This window comes from Anomalospiza imberbis, chromosome 6, assembly GCF_031753505.1.
Source record: "Anomalospiza imberbis isolate Cuckoo-Finch-1a 21T00152 chromosome 6, ASM3175350v1, whole genome shotgun sequence".
NCBI classification, from domain to species: domain Eukaryota; kingdom Metazoa; phylum Chordata; class Aves; order Passeriformes; family Viduidae; genus Anomalospiza; species Anomalospiza imberbis.
The window spans coordinates 29,815,768-29,842,760 of NC_089686.1; the positions used below are offsets into that span (position 1 = coordinate 29,815,768).

General features: G+C 35.8%; 1 protein-coding gene across 4 annotated transcripts in view; it reads right to left on the bottom strand.

The window, feature by feature from the left end:
• The window catches only part of DPH6 (diphthamine biosynthesis 6), a 201,321-nt gene extending 174,533 nt beyond the window's left edge, over window positions 1-26,788 (bottom strand). For 2 of the 4 annotated variants that reach the window (XR_010999964.1, XM_068193022.1), the window contains exons 1-3: window positions 26,470-26,788; window positions 21,978-22,072; window positions 19,519-19,712 (exon numbers count right to left, since the gene is read on the bottom strand). Coding sequence is in view for 3 of the 4 variants with exons in the window: in XM_068193022.1 (XP_068049123.1) it covers window positions 19,519-19,712; window positions 21,978-22,072; window positions 26,470-26,492 (312 nt within the window). In the remaining variant the exon portion in view is untranslated. Of the gene's footprint in view, window positions 1-19,518; window positions 19,713-21,315; window positions 21,404-21,977; window positions 22,073-26,469 lie in introns of those variants that run through there. The other 2 variants (XM_068193023.1, XM_068193024.1) reach the window with 2 other exon arrangements.
• Window positions 26,789-26,993: the final 205 nt, after the last annotated feature.

Consider the following 26,993-nt stretch of genomic DNA (forward strand, 5'->3'; position numbering starts at 1 on the left):
ATTCTGCAATCTAATCAACTGGAATGATACAGAACACAAAACACCATTTTGTAATTTCCACATTTGAGTCCAATACCTAAAAATCAGTTTATAAAACAGCTGCAAACACTAGATACCATCCTCTTCTGTATCATACTTAATGGCATTATCTGTCTGTTAAAATGCAGTATTTTAAGGCATCAAATTTCCACCATAAAGACTTCCTATTCTGAGCAGTTTACTAAAGATAGAATCAGAAATAGCCGATTTTTTCTACAAATTTAGGCATATTCACAGAAACTACAGACCACCTGGGGAAAAAGAAATCATGTCTCCAAGCATCTAAATTTAGTGAGGTTTTTTTTTTAAGAGGGTACCTCCTCACGGGTGTTATTCATGCACTTGGAAAGGACTTACCTTGGTCTCCTGACTTCATTATGTGGTTATACTCTAAAAAGCCAGCTCCTCTACAAACTGATGAGGAAATTAAAGGCCCCCTGTAATACCTGCTAAAAGAGCACCTAAGCTCTACTTCAAATACAGTGGCAAGCATGGCCAGGGATTAACATCCCAGCCTCTCTGAGAATCACTGGCACCGCTCCTTGTGTGAGAGCAGGGAACAGAGCACTTTCTCTCTTCTAGCAGTCTTGATGCACACAGGAAGGAATCTCCTTTTACTTTTGATTACTAGTAGACACATTCTCAGCTCAGTGTACAGTCTATACCTAATCCCCTGTCTCTCCAGTATAATAATTAATGCATACTCGACTATAATCAATTATGAAATCAGAGATGTGCTCAGGTTATACAATAATAATACAAACTCTTATAAGTAAGAAATTTGAAAAAGACTTGTAAACACTTAACAAATGTAAGTAGAATTCCAAAATGTGCAATTCATCACTGCACATTCGCCTTCCACTTCCAGCGGGCTACCTCAGCTATCAACACTACCTTAAAACATTGCAGTAAAATACAGGATGCAACAATGAGAAAATACAGTAATTTCACTTATAAGCAACCTTGGTTTGTTTCATATTAGGGGCAAGAACACAAATAAAGCTAATAGGCAGAAGAAAGTGATGTTATCGTTTTATGATTCTGTGATTATCATTATTACTTGATGATAGTAACATAGTAGCACTTCAAGGCTAAAATGCACCTGAGATTTTCCAACACAACGGTTTTTCATTAGAAATGCCAGTGCATTAAAGCCTAAGTGTTTTATAAGAAGCAGTTGGTTTTGGCCAGTTCCCAGTTAAGACAGGAGATTTCCTGCCAGGTTGCTGTCAGTTTACTTAACAGGCTCCACCAGAGTCTGCATTTGTATGGTCCACAGCCTGTAATACAGTTCCCCAGGCAAAATGTTGTGAACTTAGGAACAGACTTTTCCTATCCGTTTGGTCCCAAACTGACAACATGATTCTACCATGTCCAGCCTGAAGACAGGATTCAGCAAGAGTAGCACAAAACACCCAAAGCCATTTTCTCACAAGAATTATCTGTTCAAGTTCAGGAAGACAGAAAAAAATCCCAATTTTCTGGTTTCATTTGCCTCACAGGAAATTTCAGTATCTAATTTTTCTCCATTCTCACAAAAAATCTTTGGAAATCTTTTTCCTACATAATGGAGATTCTGCACTTCAATCAGTTAACTGCAAACTAGTTTCACAAGATGACACTTTCTACAAAAATGCTTGGCCAAAACCAGAAAACCTTATTAAGGTTTTACATTTAAAAATTACATTTGAGATGATCTATTCTCACACAAGTATTCTAGGCAAATCTGATCCAACTTTTCCATGTTTAACAGGCTTGATGCTTTTGAAACAAAATACACTACCACTTATACCAGAAACAAGGTAAGTATGAACCAGGTACTATGACATCACATTCATGTAAAGTCTAACTTGCCCTAAACCCAGGTAAAGCTGTAAGTGGAAAGCCTTCAGGAAATGCCAATATATGGAAGCAACACTGCCCCGATCTGGGTTGACAAGACCACACTTTAGGGGATATTACTACAAGGCAGAGAGAATCTGTGTAGCAGAAAGAAATGGCAAATTGAGGATCTTCCTTGAGGAAGAAATGTAAAAGAATTTTTAGAAGGAGATTGGAAGTTACGAAAAGGAAAGGCAGATGATAATGTGCCAAAGACATGGCAGAAGAGGAAATCAAAAATATCAACACAGAAATACCAAAATCAAAAGAGAAATACGTAGCAAAGTAAAACTTCACAGGACTTTTCTGTCAAGGAGCAACAATTAAAAAATTAAAGAAGAAAACACCTTCTAGCAAATCTTAATATAAAAAAATCTATGTAAGTCCCCAAAGGCTTAATGTTATCCTAAAATCTGCTCCATCATGCGTTACTTTATTAGCTTGCATAAATCCAAAATGTAATTTCAATCTTCTGAAGTTCTGATATCTCATATTGTCAAAAGAGCTGTAGCATCAACTTGCTCTCAGAGTGGCAGTCCCCTTAAAATCTGAAAGTAAATGTGTTTCTAAATATGGGAGAGAGGAATATTTATTTTTATTTCTTCCAATTGGGTGAAAGTGAGGCTTTCTTTTCTCCAGGAAGACGTGTCCTTGGTCACCATAAGACCACCAGAAAGGGAACCTGAACACAAAGGCATGGTGAAGAAGGGAGACAGGCTGGCAGATTTACAATGTTTTAGAGAATAAGAAAAAAAATACATCTTGTTTAGGTGATACCGAAAGATTAAATGTGGGCAAATATTTAACAATGGAGTGAGAATGTAAGGAGAGGAATTTCAAAGCAGGAATAGAGAAAAATATGCAGAAAAATAATATCAGGAAAAGGTGTAGACCAGAAAACAGTGAGAAGAAATATCAGGAACCCTGCCAAAAGAGAAAACTGTCAATTTAATTGATCTTGAACCTATTCCAAAGGCAGAGAAGAATGGATGATGTAAAGCCATTACTGAGCAAGAAGGAAGAAGAGATGTATGTTAATCTTTTACCCCTCCTCTTCCAAATTCTAATAGCCTCCAAAGTATGCATGACTTTTTAAAACTCCAACATTTATCACAGTTCTTCTATTGCCATCATAGTCACAAGTAAATATTGAAAAAAATTAAGAAAATACAAAAAAAATTGAAGTTATACACTTAACCATTGTTCCTCTGGTCAGCTCTTTTTTTCCTTTTTTTAAAATAGTGACATTTAAAAAAACACAAAACATTAGTTCAATATTACAGTACAATCCCAACAATATTTTGAGGGGTATTATTACTGTATGTGCTGTTTTAATAGAAAATGGATAGCAAGAAAGATAAAATCACTTATATAGAGCATCAAGGATCCCTTTGGTACCTTGTCTGCTTAAAGCTATCTGCATTTACTTTACAATTCAGATTTCACATTTGTAAAAGTGTGTACCAGAGTAAGCTAAATATTAAGTTTTTGGGTATTGTCAATACGTAGTTGCATCACAGATAAGACAATGTCTGTCTTCCTTTATCATCCCTTCTCACTCATTCCTTAACTGCAAGCTGATAACAATCAATGGTATTCTCCAAGATTAAGAAAAACCTGATTATTTAAATGTAGAAGACAATTTGCTTGAATCAGAATTTCCCAAGCTGTGTGTAGCCTAAATTAAAAAAAGCATCTGCAGAATGCTTTATTGTTGAAATGCATGCTGGATGGGTTCAGTTAGGGGTTTTAATAAATGTTAGTTAAGTCGGTTCTATGTACCCCTATTTTCCCCTCACAATGGGTTGCTCCAGGCTGTCTGCTATAGGAGCTTTCACCTGTCAATCTTGTAACCACTCCCTTCTTCCCCACAGAAAGCTCTGTCTCAATCACCCCACCTCTGCATTCCCATTTGTCCCGGAACGCTGTACACACCCCTGTTATGTTCCCATAGGATGCCGTGTTCCGCGTCACTCCCCTGTCGTCTGTCCCCATTGGGCGAGGGGGGCTTCCGCCCCTGTCTGCCCACCCCTATTTAACCCCATGCTCCCTGTGTCCCAGCTGCCATTTTGCCTGCGTGTGCACCTGGGAACAGCTGCTTTGTCCACTGCTGCAGCCACGCGGGGAATAAACAGTTCTCAGCCACGCGGGCAGAGTGCGCCTTCTCTCTCACCCTTTATCTCACCTCAGCGTGTGGCTACAGAAGCGGCAGACCGACGTGGAGGCTCAGCCCTAGAGCTCCGCACACACAGCGGCCCTGGTCTCACTGAGAAGCAGCGTGCCAGCCGGACACCCCCAGCTGCCTGGGACCGGGGCAGGGAAAAACCCAACGCCGCAGTTATATGCAGAAATTTTATCTTGCGTCATATGCACCTTCTCTAATTGAGATGCTACAATTGTTTATTATGGGATGTCTTTTTTTTAATACAGAAATTGAAGTTTCAGAGGACTGAGATGTCTAAAACTGCAAATAGTACTTATCATGACCTGTGCCCTTGGTAAAAGTGAGTATGGACTGCAGTGAAAAGATCAGAGGAAAAGGAAAATAGCTATTTAATAAAAGCAGAAGTATTTTCTTAATCAAAGAATCTACCAGTAAAGGCACCGTCTCTCAGTCTAGACCCATACAAACTGAGTAATACAAAAAGACAATTTAAAGTGAGAAAAAAAACCCCAAAACAGCCAGACAGGAACAAGGACATTAGAAATGGTACAAGTTCAGAGGCATTCACATTCATCAAGGTTTCAGTCCCTTTCCACTTCTCAGAGCACACATTTGCACAATGGGCAAACTGAGCTCACTTAGCAATTTCAGAGTAAGTGTAGTCTTCCCACAAATACTTTTGTCTATTATAGCAGAAGCAAAATAGTATATTAGTCTTCCAACCTGAATTGTTATTTTATTGACAAATGTCATTTTTTCAAATTAGAATTGTTCATGGTCTCAATGTTTTAAACCAGTGCTTTCTGTTTACACTGCATACCATCACACTATTCCACTGTACTTATATACTTGGGAGGAAGAGGTCAAGGATCCTTACCTCATTTCAACTAAGTATCAAAATAACATGAGACTTGCAAGTGTGGCCTCAGTCAAGAGTTTGTAACAAGACACAATTAACAAATTAATAACATATAAATGCACTTCACATGTGTTGAAGGTCCATACAAACAACCGTGCAACCTCCTGTCAAACAGACCGAGCACTGAAACATAACCAAAATGACCAAAGAGATGGATGAGTCCTACACTTCACTGGAATAAGAAGTTAGGCATTCGAGATGACCCTTGCCTCATACAGATACAATCATACAACTAAGGAAGTGAAAACTTGTATTCTAATTCAATGTGGACAGAACCTTTCCTGTACAAAGAAGAAAAAAAAAGCTTGATGAGAAAACTAAATCTGGATGGATTCTGTGAGCTTTCAGTTTGAGTGGAAAACTGTAAATGATAATAATTTCCACCGAAGAGGAATCAAGAAAACTTAAAATCCAATGATCAGCTTTGAGAAAAACTTCTATGTAAGAAAATATCAGTTCTTCAATAGAAATTTTTAGGCATCCTTTTAAAAAATGCAATAAAAGGCATAATATATGTATAAAAACAGAAAACATGACTGCTACATTATGAAAAAACTGCAATTTAGCTGAAAGAGAGAATGGAGAGCAGGATGAGAAGAGACTTTCCTATGCAATCTTTTATCACTTAAATACAATTTATTCATTTCTTCAGTTAAGGTGTTTTACAAACAGGTTGTAATTGTGTTATCCTCTTAGCACATCACATAGCTCACAGAATGTTAAGTGGAGCAGAGAAAAAATGTTAAGAGACTTTAGAAGTAAGGGAAAGGAAACGTCTCAGAAAAAGGAGTTTAACAATGCTTGCCACATATCAGCATGCCTGTCGACTAACTGAAAACAAGCCTGGAAGCAAGGAAGCTCTTGCTTTTGAATTTCCTATATATTTAAATATCTTATTACTATTTTTAACATGATATATTGCTTTGATGAAATACAGAAGTCTAATTATCTGCAACTTATACAATAAATTTAGTATTATATATACTCAATTAGTTTTCTGGAGCAACTACGTTTTACTAGACTGTCAAGAATAACCATATAATATGAAATTGGATGCTTTAGCAAAACAGCATGGGTCATGAAGCTCTCAGAACAATTAAAATAGACATGGGGAGAAGTAGAAGTTTTTTTTTCCAACTGATGATTTCAAATAAGCCCTCTCCTCTCTTTGTGCAGTTACAAAAACAGTATCACTAAAACTCAAAAAAATATTTTCAAGCATTTCTTATATAAATGTTTTATCACTTTTTCTTAGGGGATGAAACTGCGTATTTTCAAGCTTACAAGATAAGCATTCAGGAAAATACACAAAGTATTGACAATTAGAAAGTTTTATACTATAAAACTTAATTGCCAAAGTCCTCCTGCTCCACAAAAGTTAGTTAACGCAATAGCATCTCTCCATTTTGAGAAACAGGGTACTTGATGTCAAGTTATTAAAACCATCTCAGAACTAATAGCACAGATTTAGTATTAAAAAGAAGCTCTAAGTCTCAGGGTAAATCTTCCTTTGAAAGCATTTATTGATCTTGCCTTCACCACACTGTTCACCATTTCTGTAAAGCAATATGTTTGAGAATGGTGATGTAAGCAATGAATAAGTCACAATGACAAGTGGGTAATAAATAATGACTGACAGAGTTTCAGAGAACACAGGACTGGTCTCCAAAGGATAAGGGTAATCCTGAAGGTGGTCAAAAGGGTTATTGTAGCACAAAACCACCAAATTTACTGGAAATCTGCAGCAGTCTAAAGACAGTTAGGGCACGTGAAAGAAAAAAAAAATACTGGGCTAACTGTAGAACAATGAAACATGACTATATGAACAAGAAAGTTTAATAAATTAACTCCAGTAATTATAAACCAACAGTATCTAGCTCTCTAAAACCATAAACCTTACAATTTAAACTCAAGATCTACAAAACATAATATATCTATATAGATTAATCCTGATACATTGGTCAGGGAACACAGAAGTTGAAAAAAGCCAAGAAAACAAAGCCAGTTAGTTTAATGTACCTCATGGATGATATATTCTGTACTGAACTGCACCTTCAAGAAATACAATGGTATCACTGTTCTACATACCAAAAGTACACTATGAAATAAAAACGGGGGCTGTGGATAATACAGAAGAGAGCAAAGCAAAATGCCTAAGGAATGTAGAACAAACAGGTCTGTAAGATAATATTTCAAAGAAAAAGTGTTGTTTTCAGTTCCTAACTCTTCAGTATCTACTGTCACTTCACTGTAATTTTATCTATATTTTGGGAGGATATTATCTATATTTCTGGCGGTTATAAAAACAGGCAATCGAGTAACCAAGTAAAGGCTAAATACTAATGTTTTCCTTTAAAAATATTATGTCATCAAAGATTCTCTCATGTGATCAAGTTCAAGAGAAAGAATGTCTTAAAAGTAAAATAAAAAAAGTCTTAAAAAGAATACCCTAAAAAAAAAGGAAGTCTTAAAATTTAAATATCATCCTAAAGGCATAATAATATGCCCTAGGGTCATAAAAAAGTCTCATAAATGTCTCCAGTAAGAAAAGTCAATATTTCTTTTGCTATGTCAAATAAAGTTCCAATTTAGATTGCCATAGTTGTTTTTCCTCATGTAGCTAGTGTCACTGTGTAGACAACTGTTAACCAAGAAAATTGAAATACATATTTATATATATATATATAATGTATAAAATATATACCCAACATTCAGTCTTCACATTTTTTGGTATTTCAAAATTAAAGAAATACCAAAAATGAAAATTAAGACAATCTTCAGAAATACTCTCAACTACTCTCCAACACCTTAGATTTTATGAAAGGACATTTGAAATTTATTTAATGATCTTAGGCAAGTTATTTGAAAACAAGTACTTTCAACTATAGATTTTCCTTAAACATATACTCTATTAAAGATTTCAGACACAGATCACATAATCCAACTAAATGAAAAGAAGCATGGTACTTTAGCTAGAGGTAATGATTATAGAATGGGGTAAACTCATCAACATTTTAAGTAAAAACATAAAAGTATGTGGACTAAACATGACATTTCCTATAAGCATCTGCACTGGCTGCTTTGACACTTCTTTGCCCAGTTTTGGTAAATTATGTCAGGTCTCAGTAGACAGAAAAGCTTTAATGCATTGCCTCCAGTATTGTAATCGATATTTATCACTATTTTAATTATGCTGAATCTTAATTGGCAAGTTTCATTGCAATAAAACACACTTTATTCATTTTTCCAAATTGAAAACATCTATCTCAAAGGTTACAGTTTAAAACTAAAACCTTCTATCACTGCTAATCAGATCATACTTATAACAAATCACCTGTATTTGTTTTCTTAATTAAAATAGTATTTTAATGAAAAATTCATTTTCCATGCAAAATTCCCATTGACAGACATATTGTAAGACACATTTATTTCAAAAGAGTGAACTGTGATGAAGTTCCATTAAAAACATAAAAATAATCCCAAAGTACCAATTTAAAGTAGAAATTTATATTGTCTATTTTTTCCTAATACTCATTTCTATCCTTCCTTCATGAAGTAAACTTCAAAATCACTTTAGAATTTTAAAAAATCCATGGTTTGGCTATACTGTTTTTAAAAAAACATCACTTGTTTTACCATAAGACTCTTCCGATGAATAAAGAAGCTGATTAACAAAAATTATCTCTACCCTGCCCCAATATTTAAGACTAACAATAATTATGCAATTGGTGCAAGAATTAAGCTTGATTCAAAGTTTCTGTTAAATTTAGAGGGAAAGAAAGTAATTTTAATAAAATTATCTTTATTGTAAAACTACTTGACCACATTACTTTTCTGCCAGTACAGTAATAATCGCTTTACTCAGGTAACATGGGTAACTTTTCTACTTCTGAAATTTCATTATATTACTGGATATAATATAGTAAATACAGGCTATTTTCTGGATTAGTCACTGCACATTATGACATAATAGATGCTTCCTCCAGTAACATTTCAGTATAAAAATATCTTGTGGCAAAAAGTAGACATATGACTACAGGCTAGTGATTACACATAAAATAGACAAAAAAAATCAAAGCTTCTACACACTACACTTCTGAAGGATCTCACCTCCAAATTTAATATTAAATTAGTCCTCCTCATCATTTATTGCCATATCTCAAATATTGCAAGTGGTTTGTGATGTATTATTTACTCCACCAAAATTCTCACCGTGTGTTACACATTAAAAAAAGTCTTCAAAAGTAGAAAGCTCATGCATTTATCCATCTACTACTGTTCCAAATGAACTGAAGCATGTGGTCAGTCATGTGCTTTACACAAATCATTAGATACAGGAATGTTTTGAATAGCCATCTATGGTTACATCATTAACTATAATTTACTGCAATGACTTATGAATTTCATTTCATGGAAGTCCATTAAGAGTGTGTTCTACATGTACATTAACACTCCCCATCATAAAGTAAGCCATTTGACTTTTTACAGAGTGACTTTTATGATGCTGTTACAGAAGCAACTAATTGTAGTTAAAGCATTTATTTTTTAAAAGGTCATTCTTTTTTATTGCAGTTTATAATATTTAAATGGCAGCTCATGGGTGTGAATGTGCACGTATGAGAATGCAGGGATCATGTGTGTTCAATACTGAACCTGTCCAACAAGTTCTGCAGAAAACACAGACTAAAAAGTTATTTGCATATTAGGCTACAATGAGTTAAAAGAGAAATCTAAATTGTAAATGAGTTTTGGAGACAAATCAATGCTAATGAACAACAATTACTTCAGTCACTGTGTGAATTAAAACAACATCATTAATAAAGCTTAGGTGCATTGCTGGCAAGCATGTCTTTAGTCCCTGGCAGATCATGTAAGATCTAAATTAGGAGAAATAGCAAGCACAAAGGAAGTAAATTTAAAATTATTTTGTCCACTTCAAACAAAAGCTTCAGGAAAGCCTACAAAACTCAGAAAATCCCATCCAGACATTTTAACGACTGCCTTGAATGAATGCCTCATAAAATATCAGATTTGCACTAGATAATGACAGAAGATCTTATAAACCTGGAAGGTTAGTCAGAACAGCCTCTTTTGTTCCCTTGCTTGCATATGAAACAGTCAATGAAAAATCAGAATCTTTCCTTAAGAAAAAAGGGGCTTTTCTTTGAGCTAAAAATAAGTCTAAACATCCTGTTCTTTACCTAAATGCTCAAAACCAGTTGCAGGTAGTAACCATGTAGGGAGAAACTACAGAGGGCACTGTTGTATCAGTTTTTAAGAGTTACAATGGTGATAGGGCCCAAGTATAGAAGATTGTCAGGAAAATAAATAACTGACTAAAGAAAGAATCCGGAGTTAGGAGAGCATGCAAACGCACTAAACCTAAAACAATAATAAGGCAAAAAACATAGAAGCTGTATTTCTGAAGGAAAATGGACTGAAAGAAAAGTTCACATAACAGACTGTCAGGCTGATAGGAATACTGCAGTGCACACATTTGGCATTTTCCTTTGTAGTGCTTTCTGTGGAAAAGGTAACTAATCATAGTGCCGCCTTATCCTTTGCAAACAGCAACCTATTACTGGAATCCCACTCATAATCAATATGAAAATGAGTGATGAGTGTTATGCAATTCTTCCACAGGCAGAATTTATCATCAGAAAGAGTATCTTCACATTATACAGTCCTTTCATAGTGTAAAAGGCCAGTTCTGTTTTATTTCTTTTCATGACACTCACAAATCAATCATTTATATTTTGAAAGCAGTAACATTGGTGCAATATTAAATTAAATTAAATCAAATCCCACCCTTTCCAGAAGAAGTATGTTTAAATATACCAATCAAAACCAGCAAGAGTACAGCTGAAAATAATGTAACCCTGAAATTGCTGTAGGCTTGACATTCATATGAAAGGGGAAAGTATGTTAAATAAGTCAGCATAAATACTTTAGTAAATCTATGAAAAATTATTTTTATACAACAAATGGGCTTCAGAGATACAAATATTTAAGAAAAGAAATTTGATAAATGTTTTACTGTTAGTTTACATGAAAGTCTGCCTGTCTTTGATCTCATTTTATTACAAATAACCTTAATTATGTTTTTTAATGTAATAAATTTTGAAATGTATTTTAGCACTGCCTAATAAGAATTGCAAATAATACAAAACAGCCAGCTACAGAACAGTACAGAACAATTAATGTTTTTTGCATTTTTCATTTTTATATTTTAAAAGCATTATTAAGATGTGAATTATGAAACAGAAGTACTGAACTAAGATATGGATAGTATCAATAATTTAATGAGACTTCAGAGAAGAAAGGTGTTACTCTTTTTCCGCATTGTGGTGGCAAAACCCACAAGCAGCATGTTTTGTAGTACTACAGCAAAAAAACACAGGACTTTTATGAACACTGGCTCAAACTCACATTTAAAGAGCACTACATGGAAGGTAATTTGAAATTAGGTTAGGCAATGATTTTGTAATAAACCAAACAATAAATGTTAACAGAAAAGATGCTCAAGGAAATGAAACATACCAGAAAATTGTCTAAAGCTATGTGAATGAATGAACAAAACAAACAAAATCAAAACCACAGACGGTGCCTGTGGATACTCACTCATATCCACATCCATAAGAACTGTGATGGTAACTGTGAAAGAATTGTGTCTCTAAGCATGCAAAGACAGATGTACTACATGAAAGGAAACTGCCACAGAAAATGAAAACCTAATTTTTTTTAGAAATTGCAAAACCAGACAACATAAATATATTGACTAAGACAGACCTCAGTTCCCTCACAGACACTGAGACCTAGAACTTCTAAGTGATTTCAGTAATTGTTTCAATCAACTTATTAACAGAAGATAAAACAAAAATTAATGTTCCTGTCAGAAATGGGTTTCATCCAGGTTTTGCCACTTCTGCCTTCGAAGCAGGCCCTGTATATGCAATGCTAGGTGGAAAAGTTTGCTAAATTTCAAATTCATATATGATGTCTTTAGCCTAATTCTGTTCCTAAACCAGAATTACTTTAAAATTGCTTAACATTCTACCAGTCTAGTAATCTCTTTCCATCAGCTTTGTTTCTGGCAAAGTTTTGCTAAAATAAAGTTTCCTCTTATTTTATTGTTTCCAGCTGTTGATAAGAATTTCACTAGTATTAATTTTCTACCTATTTTTTCAGTGTATATGATTGCAGGCAGACAGGCAGTTTGCACATGAAAAAAACCTAACAGTTTGTTAGAAACAGAGTATTGATAAAAGAAATGCATACATGTTTATTAACCTACTACATACACTCTATGACACTAGGTGAAGTTCTCAAGGCATAAAACATGTTCCTTCTATGTAAAACTTAACTGCATTTGAAGGCAGAAATTGGCATGCATTCCTAGAGACGCGCAATTGGATACAAATGGGGCTGCATCGGAGACTGTTGCGTCTATGCACATCACTTAAATACAATTCAAATGATGAAAAAAGTTTTGATAATGTTTACAAAATTGACTTAAACATCTTAATGCATTTTCCCATTTAACTACAATAATGAATGCCAAAATGTTACTAGATAACTCTCTAAATATTCAAGATATTTAACAAGATATTTAAGGTTCCTTTCTCCCTATGCAATAGAACACATTAAAACCAATTTTACTATCGTAATTTATTCAAAGCTTGATTATGAGCAATAGCTGTGAGAAGAAATACAGCATTGTTGATTCATATACAAGCATTTCACTTAACTGCATTGGATAATAGATGTGCTCCTAAAGGAGTATAAAAGCCAAGTGATTAGAAGTCATTACTGTTAATTAGCATTCACTTTACATTTATAGGGATGAACCCTTTCTGTGCTGAACAAATGGAAAGCTTTTATCTGAAAGTCTATCAAACCTGGTCAAGGTAGGCACTGAAATAAATGTCAGTGACCAGTAAGTTGAATTCAAAACAACAATAACAAAGAAGGCAAAACAAAATCTAAGGATGTATCATCATCCAATTAGTGAGATTCAGTTTTTAAACAGGAAAAGGTCTGAAGGGAATGAGCAAAACTGGAAACTCATACTTCACATACTGCAATCTTACTGATAAAAGGAGGAAATGTGTGTTTATCAAACTTGCTGCGAGTGCACGGTTCATTTGGCGTCCTGTAAACAATGCCTGGCTGCCCATTCCCAAATGCATGTGAGAATCTTGCAACCCAGAACACCATATTCAGCAGGCAAGGTCACACTAGAGATGCCCTGGAAATGGGAAATTAGGAAAACCTGGCAATCAGAGGTTTCAAGCTGACCAGAACAAGCCCTCAGGGTTGCTTACCATCTTTCACCACTAGCCTGACTGTCTCTACTTATTCAGTATTAACACAACAAGATGGAGTGAGTGGAAACAACTCCACGCACCTAACAGTGAGAAATACAGTGACTTTTTTGTTTACATAAAGCTCAACACTTCTCACAGTAAGAAACTACCTTAAAGACATTGCCAAAGATCCCCTTCTAAGGAAAAAAAAAATTAAAATCCTGACCCTGCCTGAACTGGTCAGATGAGACACACAGAATTTCACGCATCCTATCGATTAAAAAAATTTCCTCGTTCCTATATATTTTTAAAATTCATACAACCCCCCCACAACAACTAAATAAACCCTGTGTTTTGAATGAAACAAGATACATAATTATTTTTACACTGCTTAAATCACTCCCAAGTATGCAATTACCTCTTACTCTCTTCCCTTCATTCACATTTTTATTCACTGCTAATGACAACAGTCATTCCTGAGGTGGATGAAGCTATGGAACTCCAATCCAGAATTAATTAAAAGAAAAAATAACACATTGATTAAAAAATTTAATCATTTAACACAATGAGGGTAAAGTGACAATTCAAATCCTTGCAGATAAAAATTTACTCATTATAAAAGGTGGAGGAATCAAGTCTATAAAAAACACAGCAAATATTTTCTCTCTCAAAAAAATCTTACTTTATCAAGAAGCACACTTATTTATTTCTTGTCAGTATAGGCAACCACTTCATACAATTTCTGAAAGTTCCCATTTAACTTGCATGTTTTAATACAAAAAGAACTGTGCTAGGAGAGGTGGTCTCCAAATGTTCATTAAATCTACACGACTACTAAAGGGCCCAACCAATAACTTTGATTGTTTTATCTACCATGGTTCCCCTCAACTGGGCATTGAAGATTTTTTACAATTTTTTTCAATACTTATGCTATAATTTCACTTGCCATACAGAAATTCTGAATTTGAACTGTTGAATTAGATATAAAGATAATCTTATCAATATATCAAGGGCACAGTGATTTGCAATAATCACAATGTAGGCAAAAAAAAAATGTGGAGGAGTGATTATTTTGGAAATTCAGTATAAAGAAAAGTATCTCTTTGTATAATTTAATCTTTCTTCAAAATATTGAGAAATACAACTCTGAGGTATTAATCCATGTATCTACAAATAATTAAAATCATAACAGGAAAAGACCAGATTTTCTTCAATGAAAACATGGGAGATACTAGAACAGAACTCTTCTGCATGCCTCTGAACTCTCTGAATCCCTTAAGTGAGAGGAGAAAGGTACCTACTTTTTACTTTTACCAAAAATAATTTGGTGAAGAGCATGCTGAGGACCTCAGATTACAGATTCTTCAAGTCAATCAGGATTCCACAACTAATAATTATTTGGCCTCTTTAAGACTCCGAAGAAATTCTGTGAATCTTATTTGTATGATTTAAGCGTACACTACTAGTCTTTATCATGTACATACTACAACTGAAGCCATGTATACCACACATCTAAAAACCAAGTGATTATTCCTATATACTTTTCAGTTTCTTTTAGGAGTCTTGTAACAGAAGACAATGAAGCAATGCTGCGACAGAATACTGTATTACATTTATTAATGTATTTTTCCTGGTAAGAGTACCTAAATCTTTGTACAGAAGTCACAGAAAGTCAGCAATCACACTGAATCTGAGAACTCATTTCACCCATTGCCCACGCAGCTAAATTCTAGAGAAGGGTAAAAGAAAGACCACTTCCCTAGCATGAAAGAGTATTAGCAGTATCAAGGAACTGAAAGTTTTAGGTTCCCTATCTGAAGGCCACAAAATAACCTTATATTTCATCCATTCATCTTAAACCCTGAAGAACTGTTTCTGAAGAAAACTCAGGGAGTTTCACTGAATACTGATAGGACCTAAGTTACTTCTACTCCACCTGAACCCACACAGCTCAAGTATTTTGTCTGAGATAAAATATCTTAAGTAACATCTAAAATGGCATTGCTACTGCAATTTTAACTCTCACAAAGGAACACTTTCTGTCTTCACTAAACATCAGACTTGGACCATTTAAAAAATGATGATCCTCTTCTTAAAAAGTAATTATTAAATACAGGAGTCACATTGCATTATTAAGCTCTTTATTTCTGTAACTAAAAAATGCTACTTATTCTTAGTAACTGATCATTGTAAGATCATTGTTCCAAAATGCAACGATATTTTAGAAAATATATCTCCTTTCCTTCCATTCCACATCACTGATGAAATGAAACCGCCATAACCAACCAAAGGCTGTTATTCAAATGTTTCATACATCATATATATCCAACATTATTAGTTATTTTTTTAGCTGATGATCAATGGATGATTTCGTAATTAATATTGCTTCAGTCCTGAGAGCTAATATATAAATTTATTTCAAGTGAACTCCGTATTTTTTGAAAGCTTGCAGGTTCTAAATCCAGAAAGAGCACAACAAAAAGGCCTCTGACAGAAATAACACGTTGAAACTGAAAATCCAGTAAAAATCTATTTGCATGATTTGTAATAAACATGGGGAACTATAAAAAAATATAAAAATTATCAATTTTTAAAATAGTAATTTCAAAAAAAAGCAATTAAGCATGTTACCAAAAATTTGAAAAAGAAAAGCTAGAAGAAAGACATTTTTACCTAGTTCAAGAATTCTACAAATTACTTCAGCAATGGAAACTTACCAAAAAAAGGCAAAGACTTATGAAGTAGATAAGGCAAAGAATTTGAAAGAGGACAGAATTGTCTGCTGAAAATAAAGTATGCTGCATTGGTCTGTTTAGTCTGGAAGCTGCTACAACCACTGCTCTAAACAAAAGTTTAGCCATAGTTCCATGAGATACAGAAAACAATCCAACATTCAACCCATCTAATACCACTTCTGTTTGTGCATGCATGAAACATCACTGTATCACTTGAACAAGACCATAATTACATTCAAAAGAGGACAAAACAGTTAAATATTGTCTCAATTTAAATGTCATAAGAAAGTTTCACAAAAATGCCTTCATGCTCCAGTCTTTCCTGCCACTAGAGGAAAAGAAATACAGTTTCTCACCATATTTCAAAGACAGTGCCATTATAAAACCCCTAAAAGATAATTCAGGTAACTAAGAAACTCGAGTGCTTACAGGCTTGGCGAGGAAAATCTCCAATACGGACAGTAACAAACATGGGCAAACAAGGATATCAGTAATCCTTATTCAGCAACATTGAGAGGAGAATAAATTATTTAGAGTTCAGGATTTACACGTCTCATGAAGTAAATATTCTACTATCAGGTGAAGACTGCATAGTAAGATATATTTAGACATCATATAAGTACTTGGATATGTTTCACAATATGTACTGAATGTAGAATCTAAAACATGGCATTAGGCAACTAAAAAATAGATATAAATTACCTTTATACCTATCAATCACCTGGATTTGTGACAATAAAATTAATAGCTTTACAGTCAATGACAGTCAGTATCACTCACTGAGTCACATGAACTAGAAGAGGACTGTTGTCCTGGGTTTTGCAGAACTGTGAGGGAATATTTAATTCTTTAGAAATCTTGTTCTCATAGCACTGTTTTTCAAAACATTGTATACTTCCAAATTCATACAGTTTCTTTTTTAAGTGTTTTGTTTTATTTTTTTATTAAATAAGTACTTGCAATAGAAGCATTCTTTGCCAATGCAAAGTAAGGTACACTATGTGATTTTGATTTAGACACACCTTTCCTGTAGTCCTTGCCCCAAACCATTTGACTGAAAAAAAGAGCTATGTTATTTGACCAGTGTTTTAAAATTACAATCACTCAAAGATGGTTTTGACAAGGCTTCCACAGGATTCATCCCCTCCCTTCAAGAGAATGCAAATTGACTTCTCTGTTTAAAACTATTAACATCTGGGGAAAAAACTCCTAAAGCAAAATCCTCAGCAATTAAGACTTAAATAGTAAAGCTGCTAAACAGTAGTTATTAAAAAATACAAAAAAAATAAAAGCAGGAAGCTTTCAAAATTATTGCCACCAAACAGAAAAAAACTTAGTAGTCTTCTAAAACTGAAATACCACAGTTGCTGTAGTTTGTTTCTCCTAATAATTTTGCAATTATTCATCAAAATATGCAAGACACTTACTGAAACTTTTGTATCAGAATTTCATAGCTAGGTTGCACTGTAAAGACATCATTATACAATGTCTAACATTATGGAAGTATATTGTTAATATTTATAACCTGAAGATATCATATAGTGGGCTTAATATTTCTATACAGGAAATAAACAGTTATTTAGTTCCAGACAACATGGTAACATCTCTTTCAGCTATAGTTATAATTATCATGTACAAACTTCCAAAGCACAAGTTGTCAAGATTTAACACTAGCATTAATTTATGTGAGGGATCCATTCCTCCAAAGACAGCAAGAACTGTGGAGGAAGTATCATGTTAATTGCCACTAATTTGCCCATTTTTAATTAAATTGATCAGTAATTTATTACCTTACCCAGCAGCAGAAAGCTGTTAGCATGCAGCTTTAAGAGACAGTAGATACCAGCCCTTCTAATTTCTAATACTATAATGGTTCAAAAATAATTTAAAACTGCTGTATCATATTTCTTTTTATTCCTGTATTGCAGGATATGCACATTCCATTTAAAACCTCTGTGAAGCACTCTAGAGCATAATCATAGAATCATTTAGGTTGCAAAATGCCCTTGAAATTGAGTCCAACCATTAACCTAACACTGCCAAGTCCACCACTAAACCATGTCTCTAGGCACCCAGTCCACACAACTTTTAAATGCCTCCAGAGACAGTGAGTCAACCATTTCCCCGAGCAGCCCGTTCCAATTCTTGATACCTCTTTCAGTAAAGAAAAGTTTCCTAATATCCAACCTAAGCCTCCCCAGCACAACCAGAGGCTGTACTGCCTACATGAACTATTCTCCTGTTCTGTAGTCTCATATGCCAACACAGGCCTATGATATTGATTTTACATTAGAAGAAGAGAATTTCCTTGCCAAAAATGTTTACAAAATGCAACATTTGATTCCAAGATGGGTCAGGAAGTACTCTACATTCAAACCACATTTTTAGGTCTTACCTGCAATTTGATTTTTTTTAACTGAATACAGAATAAAGCCTCAAGTATTAAGGTTCATGAATCTCAATCCTCATTTTAATGAAGGAAAGCGAGCTAGAAAATGTTCAATACCTGACAGGAAGACTACAAACAACTTTATCTGAAGTTTCATTAAGTAGTCTATACCAGTTTGATCAATAAAATCACATATTTACTTTCTTTAAAATAGCAGTTATGATTTTCTGAACAGTGTATTGGTTTTAGTACTGCACACTGCAGTAATCAACACAATTAGCTAGAATGGACACAGCATGTTCACTCAAACACTGTAGAAAACCTCTAGAGTCAACAGGAGGTTTTCTATTTTTTTCAATGAGGTCTAATTTAGTATTGGTAGAAATAAAATACTATATGAAAGATTTTGAAAAAGACCAGAGAATAAATTTTAAGTGGCTTAGAAAGTGGGCTCATCATGCCTCTTTAATTCATTTTATAGCTAAAAAGGATTGTTATATGTTATTGCTATGGTGTCATATATTAGAATATAATCACAGGGCTACCAGAATCAAAACTATCATTGTGAAACATTCTGTAATACTTGGAGAATGACATGCAACACACAAACAAGTAACAGATTCTGGTTTACACATCAGAACTGCACTCAAATAGAAATACCTAGACATTACTTCCCACACATTGATAAATGCACAAAATCCAAAAGATCTCTCATTACAGTAATCAAGCGATACATTATTACAAGTGCAAAATAAGCTAAATATTCTATTTATAGATGATTGTCACAATTATATTTTTTGTTGTACATGCCAAGCTCCTGTTACAGGTGTTTTCATTAAATAGGAAAAAGGTTTTGGCTATGAGGATTAATAAGTGTAATTTACAATGGGGGAAAAGGAATAGAGTTATACCATACATCTACAGTGCAAGGAATAAAAAAAGGAATAGAAATAAAACCTGTGAAAGTCTTCAATTTTTTTCTAAAAGTTTTCCTTAAATACCTAAATGGATCATTTACTTAAATTCATAAATTAATTAAGCAATATAATTATCCCCTACTATATAATTGCTTTCAATCAGCATACCTTAACAAGTTTCATGAGCTGGTAAAGGTCTTCAACCTCATCTTCCTGGCATGCAGTATACACTCTTCCAGTATTTACACTGGTACCTTTTATAAAACCACGATAGAGTGGCAAATCCAATGCATCAGCATATAGGTCAATGGCGTGGTGTCCTACTGTCTGATACATATAGCTGTCCAATTCATCAGTCTGCCCTGCCACAATTAAGAAACAACCATATTAGGTACATTGTTGCAACAATTACAGATCACAATACTACAAAGTACTGAGAAAATCTAAATGTTAATATTTTTCAGTTCACAAACAGATGTTTGGTGACAACACCACTACAAACATGGAGAGAAAAAAATAGATTTCTCCACCCAACAGACGTATGGAGAGGAAGACATCTGTCACAAACATGCTGCCTATTTGCAAATTGTGGTGCCTTTCCTTCTTCTTGTTTCATCCAAAAAATCTCCTATCAATTCAATTCCGCTTCCATTCACATTGTGATTTTAACAGGAACACAGGTCAGAGGCACAAACACAGATGTATTTCAACATACTCAGATCAAGAAATTTGTTATGTACTGCAACACTGAGAACAAGCTATAGGTTGCCAAAATTTACAAAAACTTAACTATTAAAATTGTTATCATGGTCATCACAAAAGGAGACAAACTCTGCTTAGGTGGAATAAAAGTAGACCACTATAATGTTTTGACTCTGTTTAATAAGCAAAAAGCTTATTTCCTTAACCATGAGAAAAAAATTAACCGAATTTTCTTATAAGCAGTTTGTAGCCAGCAGATAAGGAAAAAACAGCTAAAAATGCAGGTATCACAAATTAGAATTATATCTCAAATATACGGGAAATCATTTACACATATTTTTTTTCAGATAATATTTCTAACAGACTGGTAAAGTAATAAATCATTATTGGAGAAATCTCCACTTTATTACAAGCTAACGCAATTCACTATTTTAATGCTTATTTGTAACTGGTACTTCTCTGCATTTACATAGAGACATCAAGCACTTCTGCTGTATACCTGTGTAGCACATCTTGCAAAGAAAAAGGTCTGTAACTGACCAAGAGAACTAATTTGTGATGTAAGAATTAGCTCAGTCACCTTTGATGACACTCAAAAGATATGGTTCTGCACAAAACAGGCAAATCCAAACCCTTAATCACAACTAACCAACCTAGGCCAGAAGAGTAGATTTAAAGGAAATTTCAGTGATTTCAACATACATGAACATGACAAGCTCTTTAAGTGATATTCTGCTTAGCACACACAGTTTCTTTATTAATTGAGACTCTCCAGGCAACAGTGGTACAAGATAAAATAAAAAGAATGGCATAGAATCCACTATTGCCTGAAGCACCTCAATTAACTTTCTATAAAATTTCCAACTACACACTTAAAGAGAGCATTTTATGATTTTAATGGCAATATTCTACATTTCTGATGAGGATAAATTAGTTTGAAGACAACATATTTCAACAAGATTAGAGATTATTATGTCCTAACTACCCAGAAAATAAATTTTTCCTATACTCTCCCAGCATTTGCCCGTTCTGCCCGTGACTCATTTGTGATGGCAGCTCCCTTTTTCCTTCCCTTTCCGTGTACCCTCCCACTATAAAGTTACCATACTTAACTGCTTAACGTATGTTGAACAGTGAAACTAGTTAACATACTTTATACTTTAGCGCTCTCCCCTACCGACTGGAAACAACTCACGTGCTTTTTCTGTCTCACTTCAATTTGTGTATCAGTCCAATATACAAATACTTAGCTCACCCTCTCACCTCACACTGACTACCTGAGTTTCTCCCATCCTTTTTCATAGAAATTAAGTGAAGCCCATGAGGAACTGATCAAAAAAATCATTCCAGCCTAAAAGGAAGGAAAAAAGCTGGAAAAATATCTGCATCAAGGTCAATTCCAACCCACATCAGTTCCTCAATGCAGTTCACAGATGCTGGGTAAGAATCATAGAGAAAGACACACAAAGATAAAAATGGATGAGCAGCAGCACAATGGCACATTTTTGGCAGCTGGAATGGTTTACAGCATTTAGTTTAGCACCAGTTTAGAGCACTTCTAGAAGTACAGTGCTAGCTTTGGTTGATGACATCATATATCAGATTTTAGTATGTGTGCTACTGACCTCACACAACCCCTTTGTTTATCACCAGGATATCAATATTCTCATTTTCAAATTGTGTAAGCCTTTTTTTAATTGATCTTCTCTTCTTGTGGGTTTTTTTTCCCTTTAAGGAAAAATACATTTAATACATCTTCATAGCATTTTCTTTTTTCTACCTCTTCCAAGTTTCTATACTGGCCTTCAATATGCAAAACCAGAAAAAAAAAAACATATATAGGAACTTAATTCAGATATGGTTATGATTCCATTGTTTCTAATCTATTTTTAAAAAAATTCCTGTAAGAAATGTGGCTTTCATACCTGTATTTTCAGCAGGTCTTAAATTGGCTAGAGCAACAATCTGATGACCAGCAGCAACGCACTGCATCATATTGTAACAACTGTCCTTCCCACCACTGTAAGGAAAAGAAAATAGTGGCAATTAAAAGTATAGATAAAAGTTTTAGCCTCTTATAACTTTTAATTAACTGTTCAAAAATAAGAGCTGTTTATAAAGTTTTGAAATATGAAGAGTTGTAGAATAGTAACAGTAGAAAAGAATGATTTCACCATACATTTACTACCTATGTATAGTGCCTAAATACAGTAAGCATAAAGCACATAGAGAGTTTTGTATCTTACTATTAATCTGAGAGGTTACATGAAGAAGAGACACTGCCACGGGAATCTCTTCAAAGACTGTCTTTTATTCCAGAGATGAATTACTCTGTACTCATTACTAGTTAATTTGGATCAAAACACCAAAATCTGCTCCAGTGAGTTGCCAGCATTAGTAATCCTTTTAAATTAGGTCTGTCATGCAGACGTGATACCTAGGGACACATTTTAGTGGTGGACTTGGCAGTGTTAGGTTAATGGCTGGACTCAATACCTTAGAGGTCTTCTCCAACTTCATTGATCCTATGTCAGGAATAGCATTTCTCCTTCACGGGATATGTTGCCTAAACCTTCAACATTTTGAACATACTTGCCATTCTCAAAAACTTTAATTATTACAGTAGTTTCAGTTGACACCACGTAGAACATAGGATTTTTTTACTGCATTTCACTGCAAATAAAAATTATTAATGCTAGTAAAAAAATATAAAAGCAACATAACCATACTCTTGTTTGAGACCAACACAGAGAATACAATTAATCTTGACATTAGTTGCAGATCTACAGGAACCTTTTCTGCTATCAGTGAGGAAAGAATCATGTTTTCTTGATATTACTGAAAAGTTATCTCTATGGATTTTAATCAATAGAAAAATAAACATCACAACCTACAATAAAAGTGCTCTAGAATACACACTACTTAAAAGATCCATGTTCAGACTCATGGCCTTCGAAGTACAACTGCAGGTGGAGATTCTATGCAGCTTCTTTAAATGCAAAGGCACCAAAACCATGGCAGGAACTGCAACAGAGATCTATACAAGCTCTGTAAAACTTGCTTTTGTTTTAGAATCACTGAGACATGCACAGAAGAACATAGAGTACAAACAGTCCTTGCTACGATAGACCGTTGTGTTCCTTGTGGTCACACTATTACTATTTCTACCTGAAAGGGAGTTGGAGCAAGGTGGGGCTTGGCCTCTTCACCCAGAAAACAAGTGAAGAACAAGAGGAAATGGCCTCAAGCTGCACCAGGGGAAATTCAAGTTGGACATCGGGAAGAGTTTATTCATGGGAAGGGTTGTCAAGCATTTGAATGGGCTGCCCAGGGAGGGAGTGCAGTTACCACCCATGGTGATGTTCAAGAAATGACTGGACGTGGCACCTGATGCTCTGGTCTAATTGACAGGTGGTGATCAGTCAAATGTTGAACTTGATAATCTTGGAGGTCTTTTCCAAACTAAATGATTCTGTGATTTTGAAACAAACTTCTTCAGAATTTCCAGCTTTAAGCTCTCCCTTTGATCTAGCCCTCTATGCAAGAGCTTGAAAATGCCCTAGAGGAATGAAACCCTTTAGCTATTCCCCTCAATCTCTGCTTTTATCCATGCAAAAATTCTGTGTGCTGTCTTTAGTTTGTTGTGTAATTCAAACCTGAAGTAGAAATAGTGTCAAACGTGGCATCCTTTTGTACTTAACAGATTTTCATAAAGCAGTTGCTTCTGTTTCAGTGCTAAAAAGTAAATATAAATATGTTAGATTCCTACTTTGAGGGTCCATCTCTACTTAACATTCTTGTAATGCATACCAGCAACTTCCTTTTAACCTATATACAGATGCAAAAAAAAAAAAATTCAAAATCATACAGTCATTAATTTTGGACACTGTTCTTGATAGCTTCATAATTTGAATTTCCAGGCTTAACAGAGTAATGAGACAAAGACTCTTTTCTTTCTGAATGACTTAATGCTAAAAAAATAAAAGTCTCCCACTAGTTCTGATTTCAGCTACAAACAGCACTTCAGAAAAATAATTGTATGACAATAAATAATTGCCTATGCTGTTTACAGCATTTTAATATTTTTTAAAAATTGAAATCAAAAATTAAAATGTCACTGGAATAAATCTATTCATCCTTTCAATTAATTTATGTGTATGTATATATACACAAAGACATTTTAAGATTCATATTGATATTCATATTGCTTACATTGGCCCACTAGTTTGTAGGTGGAAATCTGTGCTCACTGAATCACATGCTACTGTCCTGTTATTTATTTTCTGTATTATTTACCATAGCCCAAAAAACTACCAGTACCAAGAAACAAACTAAATGGTGCCCACCCACAAGCCTTCCAAACTAAATGTAAAACACAATATGGTTAAGACCAATGAAACCAGACAGCCCATGTCCATGGGAGGAAGGTGGACTCAGAACAGTCCACAGAAAGGAGATGATGACAAGTACTGAGATAGCCTGGAGACCCCTCTCAATTCCCAGCATAGAAAAAAAAAATCACAAGGCTTTTTTGTAGAAAGCTCCAAAGTGAGGCCAGTCAGGGTTCTGCAAGTATGTTAAAAGGCAGGCTTATAAACAAAATACCAGAAGAAAAAAAACTTGGGTAACCGTGAAGATATGAACCTATAAAAGATTTCTGAGTTTCTGAGCAAAATTCCTTTCTATAGACAAGTATAATCACTTGCAGTCAAGAAAAATCTAGAAGAATTTTAAAGAGTTGAAAAACACCATATTTCAGGTTGAAGACTGGCTTTTAAATGTCTATGATTTAGCACAAAACAAAATGCAGGGTTTACCCCATAAATACCACCTTAAAACAAGACTATCAACTTTTAGTGTGGCCAACATTCTACAAGGAAAAAAAACAGGTTAAAGTAGTTTCATACATAATCCTGACCTTTGCAAAAGTAAGAAGCACTTTTCAAATACTTTTTCCCCCTCTGATCTTTGGCTAGCTCTGTTACAAAGACTTCAGACACTTTGATGTCTCTTTAAAACTCTTCTTAAAACTATTACTGAAACTAAATCCATCCTTGTAAAATAGACCATTAAAATAGCAATTGTGTTAGAAACCTGTTTATAGGATTTTATTCCATCCTGCCTTTTAACACATTCCTCTGCTTTGATAATATCAAAGTAAATAATCCTGAAAGACAAAGTCTTATCTATAAAATAAAATTTAAAAATTGAAGCTGATTTTCCCTACACCATATTTGAGCAAATCTAGAAAAACAGACAACTTTTCCTGTATTTTCTCCTTTGCATGAGGTTTGGAATGATTTGCAGTTATGGTGGCCAAACCCCATTTTCAACAAGATTTGATATTAGACATTCCTGAAAGAATTTAATTCATTAAATGTTTTGGCTTAATTAATAGCTACTGCACCCAAAAATAAAAATACACAGCTCACATCTACACAATTCTTTTCCATTCAGAGGTTTCCTAGCTTGGTCTTTTTTAATTAACAATTGTTTCTTCAAGAAAAACACATTAGAAAATTTTAGTTAAAAAAAAAAAATTACAAGAACTGCAGAAACTAACAAAGAAACTTACAAAAAACGTGGGATGGCATTGGGGGGAGGGGGGGCGGGAAAGATGGCAAACAGCAAACACAGTAACCCTTGGCAGACACGGCTGTGTCCAACGATTGAAACGATAGCTTCATCACTTTAAAACTGGCAAAATTTAATCTCTCGCAAAAAACACACTACAAAAATCTGTCATTAAGAGTCCAGGAAATCTATCCTGAAAGAGCTTAAGATACTTGGAAAACAAAAGCACCTGCATATTGAACTGCAAATGAGCAGAACCCTCTTTTTAGAGCAGGACGTGCGGCCCACGCGCTGCGCCCCCAGCGAAGGCGCTGCCGGCGGCCCGGGCGGCTCCGGCTCTCGCCGCGCTGCAGGCGGCAGAACCCGGCAGACCGGGATATCGGAGAGCAAGCGACTAGGGCAAATAACTGTAGGTATTGTTTTAGCTGAGGGGGTGGGGGTGTGTTGGTTGGTTGTGGGGGTGGTTTGTTTTTTGCTTGTTTAATTTTAAAAAGACAGCGGTTATTCTTGAATAATTCCTTAACACGGGAAGAACTAGAGAAGAAACTGTCGCAGTCTCTCCCTGCGCGCAGGCAGGGACCGGCCCGCCGCGCCACTCGCCGGTGGGCACTCCAAGGGCCACGGGCAGAGCCAGCAGCCGGCTGGGAACGAGTCGCCAGGCCAGAGAAAAGGAGGCAGCAGGAAACACATGGGCGGGAAGGCCGAGCGGAAAAGGTCGGGCGGGTCTCCGGGTGGCGCTGGGTGGAGCGCGACCCCCGGGCGGGCAGGGCTTCTCCCCGCGCCCTTTCTCCGCCTGCGAGACGCCCCTCGCTTGCTCACATAGGCTCTCCGTCTGCGCGTTACCTGATCAAAGCCACTACTCTCATGTTGCTCGCAGGCCGGGGGCGGTAACAGTGATAGGGAGGTGGGCGACCGCCGGCAAGCGCAGCGGGGAAGGAGCCCGGTCGCACAGCCACCCTGGGCTGCGCACGCCGCCGGCTCCTCCGTTGCTACCGCTACCGCTTGGCCGCCTCCCTTCGACGGGCCCTCCTCCCGGGGCAGGCCGGCAGACTGCCTGCACAGACCGAGGCTCGGCGTGCCGCCGGCCCCCGTGCACGGGGAGGTGCGCTGCCTCCGCAGCGGTGCTGCGCGCTGGCCGGGGCGGCGCGGCCCGGGGGCGGCCCGGGGCCGGACGGGAAGAGGGTGCGGCCGCGGAGGCAGAGCGCTGGGCGCCTATGGAGGGCCGGGCGGCCGCGCTGGCAGGCCCGGGCCGCACGTTTGAGGGCATCACCCTTCTGCCGCTTCCCCGTGCCTGTCTATTGCCTTCTGTCTTTCAGTGAAGAACCACGGACCTGCTCCAAGTGACTGCTGCCTAGGGAGCAGGGCCG